The sequence below is a fragment of the Chamaea fasciata genome, unplaced genomic scaffold, assembly GCF_029207755.1.
Source record: "Chamaea fasciata isolate MVZ Bird 193981 ecotype frontalis unplaced genomic scaffold, bChaFas1.0.hap1 SCAF_31, whole genome shotgun sequence".
NCBI lineage: Eukaryota > Metazoa > Chordata > Aves > Passeriformes > Sylviidae > Chamaea > Chamaea fasciata.
This window is the reverse complement of record NW_027094116.1, coordinates 666,987-673,343: the sequence shown is the minus strand read 5'-3', so window position 1 is coordinate 673,343 and position 6,357 is coordinate 666,987. Positions and strand designations below refer to the sequence as shown.

General features: G+C 60.6%; 1 protein-coding gene across 1 annotated transcript; it reads right to left on the bottom strand.

Moving 5' to 3' along the window:
• Positions 1 to 1,523: 1,523 nt before the first annotated feature.
• On the bottom strand, positions 1,524 to 6,104 carry LOC136303073 (Fc receptor-like protein 4). Its single transcript, XM_066206686.1, has 8 exons — positions 5,801 to 6,104; positions 5,278 to 5,544; positions 4,911 to 5,189; positions 3,728 to 4,030; positions 3,561 to 3,644; positions 3,151 to 3,172; positions 2,981 to 3,060; positions 1,524 to 2,892 (listed from the first exon to the last, which is right to left on the bottom strand). The coding sequence occupies exons 1-8, from the start codon at positions 6,102 to 6,104 to the stop codon at positions 2,783 to 2,785; spliced, it is 1,449 nt and encodes a 482-aa protein (XP_066062783.1). The 3' UTR covers positions 1,524 to 2,782.
• Between the last annotated feature and the right edge of the window lie 253 nt (positions 6,105 to 6,357).

Below are 6,357 nucleotides of genomic sequence, written 5' to 3'. Positions count from 1 at the left end.
AGGCACAAATGGGAGAAGACTGGAGAGAAAGAAAAGAAGAGGAAAATCCTGACCTCCAACACACTAAAAACCAGGGGCTGCTGCCTCTCCTGCTCCCAGTGGAGACACAGAAGGCAAAGGTCTCAAAGGGCTGAGAGAAGAACAATTTCCTGAAACAGCAATGAGAGAACAAAACCAACAGCAACAGCAACAAGATTCAGAATCCAAAGGGTCACAAAAGGAACGATTTCCAGGGAAAGCTCCCAACAAGGAACAAACCCCAGCCGCTTCCCCCAGCATCCACAACACATGAAAACCCTTCGGGCCCCTCCCACGACAGCACTGTGGAACTGCAGTATTTTACAATGGAAATGGCTGTTTTGGCCCCAGTTTGATGCCACAGGTCTGAGACCATGTAAACTGAGGTTGGCTGAAGCTGTTGTGGGCTGCCTCCTCTCACTCCTCATTCCCTCTACATCCCCATGGGGCTTCGGTCATGAGGGGTGTGGGACATTTTGGGTTTCTTGGGTTTTGGGAGAAAACCCATACCAGACTTCTCCATTCTCGCTCGTCCCCTGCAGGATCTGAGCTGGCAAGAGCAGCTTGGGAATGGAGCCCCAGGCAGGAAGGAGCTCCCCAACTCCTCCTCCTTGAAGCCAGTGGCCATCCAAGTGTGGGGCCCAGCCATGGCCCAGCCCCAGTGCACAGGGATGGGCATTGGCCAGCCCTGCTCTGGCCAGCCCCAGGTGGCAGCCACGACCTGAGGCTCCCCCCGCCCCCTTGGCTTTGATTCTGGCAGCTTTCGAGCTGCTGCAAAGGTGAGAATTCTGTGGCAGGAAAAGGCCTGGCTGTGGTTTGCTGGGCCCTGCAAGAAGCACAAAAGCCAATGGGAGCCCAAGCAGTGGCTCTGTGAGGGCCTTTGATGGTTTTCAGAGCAGGGCTGGCTGCAAACCCCCCTGCAGGGGCAGCTGTGAGGGAACCAGTTCAGAGATGTAGCAATTGATCTTTTGGTCTCTCTCCCTAAGGGACTGAGAGAGCCCCCAAAATCCTGCGAAGATAACAATCTGCTCAACAACCTGACCGGGACCCTTCTTCCTGTCTCAAACCAGCACCCCTTTGGAATGGCCTGGAAAGAATATTTGGGTTCTGACTGCGGCTTCCAGATGAGGGAAAAGTGTGGGAATATTGAGCAGGGGCCCAGGAAGAACAGGAACTCCAAATGTGGGCTGGTGCCCCCTGAGGAGCCCTGGCAGTGGCAGCACCGAGCATCTGCTTCCCTCACCATCCCAGGGGAGTTCAACATTCCCAAAACTGCTGTGCCAGGGCTGAAGGAAGAAAAGGGAGGGGAAGGCTGAGGGTTTTCAGGAATTGTGCCGTAAAGCCACGAGAGGTGCTGCTGTGACCCCGAGACCTGGCTGGGCAGTCAGTGCTGCCGTCCCTCTGTTCGAAATTGGAGAGAGCGGTCGGGTGTGATGTTCAGGGCGTGTGCCTGGCCCCTGGACGCTGCAACGCTGCCACTCGGCACTACGATCCAACCTGCTGCCTTGGCCGCTTCTGCCGCTGCCGGTGGTGGTGCCGGGACCGATTGGTGGCCGTGAGTTTGCAAAAGGAGCGATTTCCCCTCCTCCCCCCTGGCCGAGGCCGCCATCGCCCCTGGGGGGTTCGAGCTGGCCCCGGGGCGCCCCCTGGTGGGCGGGAGTGCTCCTTGCAGCGCCCCCTGGTGGCCGGGAGTGGTCTCTGCAGCGCCCCCTGGTGGACGTCGTCATAACTGCACCGAAAATGGAAATCCAGCACTGAACGGGTGGGAAAGTTCTGGTTTGGTGTTGTTTGTTCTGGTGTCTTCTAGGAGTTTAATGGTTAAGAGCTGTTATACACTTTCCTGCATTTTTTCCTGGAAACCCACTGATTTTTGACATTATAAGAAGTTTTTAGGCATGGGTCTTCCTTCCATTGCAGGAAGGTTTCGCTTTCCTTGGGAGACATTTGTCTTTTAATCCAAGACAGTTGCTGACTGCTGCATTCCAGCATGGATGGGATAGACACTCTAAGACAAGATATGGTCAGACACAGGGCCACCTCATGCTCTGCCTTTGAAGCCCTTGGGCACCAAGGGCCCTCCCCCAGGTGGGACTTCTGGTAGCCTGGCCACTCAGGAGCTGGGCTTGTCAGAGCATCTCACTGATCCCAGTGTGCCATGGCTGACAGACTGATTGACAGCCAGGGTTCTGTCTCACCAAAAGCACAGCCTGACCCACCCCAGCCACACACTGGTGTTCCAAAAGGTCTTGACACATCACACTTTTCCTGCCTCTGACACCCCACCCTGTGCCAGGGCCTAATCCCGAGTGTCCTGGAAAAGGGAGAGGCTCAGGAATACCCACAGGGCCGTTGTGACATCGTCGTGCGGGGAACACGGCAGAGGAACGGTTTGAGACAGGGGAGAAGAGAAACCAGAGCCTCCTGAAGGCCACTTTGGCCATCAGGGCAATGAAGGTCCTGAGCCCTGCCAGGTTCCTCTGGTGGAGGAAACGTGTTGGGGGAAGTGTCCAGGGTTTGTTCCTCTTTGGGGGTTTTCTCTGGAAATCGTTCCTTTTGTGACCCTTTGAATTCTGAACCTTGTTGCAGTTGCTGTTGGTTTTTTTCTCTCGTTGCTGTTTGCAGGAAATTGTTCTTCTCTCAGACCTTTGGGACATTTACCTTTAGAGCCTCCACTGGCAGGGGGAGGGGCAGTTTTTAGTGGAAGCACACACACGTGTGGGTGCCCTTGGGTGGGGACCCAGAGTGCCCCCCAGTCCCCCTGGAGTCATGGCACAATCTCATAGATGTCACTGCGCTCCTGTGATCGCCTTTGGGGTCTTGGCAGCTCTGCATAGGTCACCTGGGGTTCCTGGGGGACAGTGACACGGGGGGGCCCTGCAAGAGACACCAGTTGGGGGGACCAAGGTGGGGGGTGACACCGGTGGGTGACGTGTCACTGTCCCTCCCACACCACTGTACTCACGCTGTGCCTGTTTGGTGCTCACGATGTGGGTGTACAGAACCTCGCCCTCCTCTGGGGGGGCCGGGGGCTCCGGGGAGGCCCTGTGGGGATAAAGGGGATGTGTTGGAGGGGATGGAGAGTAGTGGGGTGGGGGTAAAAGAGGGGCCACAGCCCTAGACCCCCCCACTCACCTTTCCTGGTGCTTCCTGATGGCTGCAGAGGAAAGAGGGGAGAGGTGACTGTGGGTCCCCAGGGCCCTGACGCCTCTCAATGTTCCTGAACCCCCACAGGACCCTCAGTTCTCTACAGGACCCCCAAGCATCCCTGAAGCCCCCCAGAATTCATGAACATCCTCACTGCCCCGAGCCAAGTCATCCTCAAGAACCCAAAGCCCAGCAGGGAGAGACACTCCCCAGAATGACCCCAGGACCCCTGAAAGAATCCCCAACATCCCTGCGGGACCCTCCAGCACCTCCCAAAACCCTACAGGATCCCCAGCCAAAGTTAAAATTCTGGGTCTTTCTGTGCCGCCCTATCGGGCCCCAACCCTGTAGGGCTTTCCAACACTCCCTGGGACCCCCATCCCCTCATTGTCACCCACCCCGGCGGTGCCACCAGTGCCAGGCCACAATGACAGCCACGAGCAGGACCAGGAAGAAAAGGGACCCACCGACCCCTGCGGCCACTGCAAGAAACAGAGACGGACACATCAGGATCCCCCATCACAGCAGGGGTCCTGCACTCCCTGGTGACCCCATGTGACCTCACCTGTGCCCCTGTGTCCCTGCGGTGTCACCTCCAGGGCCAGCTCAGGGCTGAGTGCCCGGAACACGCGGTGCCCGTCCTGTCCCAGCTGGTTGGTGGCCACGCACTGGTAGGTGCCTGAATGTTCCACACTGATGTCCCCAAGTTCCAGGACGGGACCCAGGGCCACCTCCTGCCCGTTGTGCAGCCAGGTGAAGTTGACAGGGGCTGAGCCCACCTGCACCGAGCAGCGCAGGGTCACGGGGTCACCTGTTTGCACCTGGTGTGACAGGGGACCGGGGGTGATGGTGACATTGGCCACGGGCACTGCGGGGACACAGACAGGGCTGAGGCTGTGGGGCGGGGGGGCGGGGGGCTGGCAGCCAGCAAGAGGGACAGGGACACGGGGATGAGAGTTTCCTGGAGCATGCTGTGGGTGAGGCCACCGCCAGCCTGAGGGTCCCACTCACCCAGGACGGTGACATTCAGGGGGTCACTCTCGGCCACGCTGTCCCCATCACTGACCCGGCACTGGTATTGGCCGCTGTCATTGTCCCCAATGTGGCGCAGCTCCAGGCGGGGGCCAGTGCCCAGCGGTGCCCCTGAGCCCCCCCGGTGCCAGGTGGATGACAGGGGACCTGTCCCTGCAGCCACCGCACAGCTCAGCACCAGGCAGTCCCCCAGTGCCACCTGTCCCCTGGGGGGCTGCGCCCACAGGGACACCCCCAAGAGCGGGACCCCTGCAGGAGGGAGTGAAACCAGGGGACAGTGAGGGACATGGGTGGTGTTTTCAAGGGATAGGGAGACCCCAGTGACAAAGAGGGATCGCAGAGCTGATGGGGGGCTTGGAAAAAAACCCGAAGGAATGGTGTGGAGTTCACGGAGGGGACAGCTGGAGCGGGCTGAGGGGGCACCACAGGGAGGGTATGGTGGGACCTGGGGACCATGAGGGGAGATCAGAGAGGGGTGAAGGGACCCAGTGAGGGATGGGGGGACAAGGACAGGGACCCGAGCAGTGTCGAGGGAATGTGGAAAATGTTTATGGGAAAGATGGGGGTACCCAGGAAGAGCTGGGGGACCCAGCAAGAGACCCAGGAAAAGATGGGGGACCTGAGACAGCGACAGGGGGCCCTGGCAGTAATGAGGGTCCTGAAGCAGGGGACCCAGGGAGGCTGTGGTGGCTCCCCGTGCCCATCCCCGCACTCACTGTGCACCGTGACGCGGAGCCGGGCGCTGCTCTTCTGCACGGCCCCCCCCTCGGAGCGCACCTGGCAGCTGTAATTCCCCGAGTCGGAGACCCCCACGGCGGGCACCTGGAGCTGCGGGGACACCTGTGGGCCCCCCACCAACTGCCCGTCCCGGTAGAAGAGGTGCAGGAGGGGGGCTGGGCGCCGCAGGGGGCTGGGAGTGCTGAGGCAGCTGAGATTGAGGAGGGACCCCTCGATGGGCTCCAGGTGACCCTCCAGCACCGGCACCGTGAAGAGCTCTGGGAAGGAGAGGGGAGGGGGTTTGTTACCCCGAATCCCTGGGGCGGGGCTGTGGGGGTGCTGAGGTGTGAGGTGTGGGGTGCTCACCGTGCACTGTCACTGTCACCGGTGCCGACTCCTGCCACCCCTTTGAAACCCCTGAGCTAACCCAGCCCTTGCAGCGGTAGCGGCCGCTGTGGTTTGACTGCAGAGGGGACAGGGACAGCTCAGTCCCATGGAAGGACTTCCTGACCTCCTCGTCCCCACGGTAGAATTGCACTCCGGTGACGGAACTGTCCTTCCAGCGCCGGCAGCGCAGTGTCACCGTGTCCCCCTCCAGCAGCGCCCATGTTGGTACCTGCAGCACCAAAGGGGCTGTGGGACAAGGGGGTCCTGTCAAACAAGGGGGGTCCGGTTTTCACAGAGACCCCCCCATTGCGTCACACCCAGAGGTCCACCGGGGGGCCCCAATTCCACAAAGAGAGTCCCCCCGCACTGGGATGCTCTGGGATGTCCCCGTGTGCAGGGGATGGGCTCTGGTCAATCCAGGGGGTGACCCATTGAGTTGAGAGCACCCAGAGCCCTCGGGGTCCCACAGGTGCCACGCTGAAGACACCCAAACCCCCCTCACCATCTAAGACTCTCACGGGCAGGCTGAGACCACTGCCAGGTCTGTCACATGTGTAGGTGCCACTCTCACTGACAGTCAAGCGGTCACGTCTGTTCTGCCCCCAGTGCTGCCCGTCCTTGTACCAGGTGGTGTCACCGGCGGTCCCCAAGCCCTGGCAGGTCAGTGTTACCTGGTCCCACAGCACCGCCGGCCTCCAGGGGGGCTCCACCAGGAGCTGGGGGGTCTGGGCACCTGCGGGTGACAGGGGACACCAGCCTGCCAGGGCCATCATGAGGCTGGGGACAGCGGGGTGGGGACATGGCATCCCCTGAGGACTCACCAGCGAGGCCGAGGGTCTGGGCTGGAAGGGAGAAGGGACAGGGCTGGGTGGGGACAGCAGCACCTGGAGGACATGGTGTGGTGTCTGTCCCCAGACTGCCTGCAGTGGGAACACAGAGGTCTTGAGGACAGGGACACCTCGGTCACCCTGGGCTGAGGCAGGACATGGGGACACTGTGGACACCCCATTCTCCTACAGGTTACCACCACCATCCTCACAGCCCTGGTCCCATCAGCAA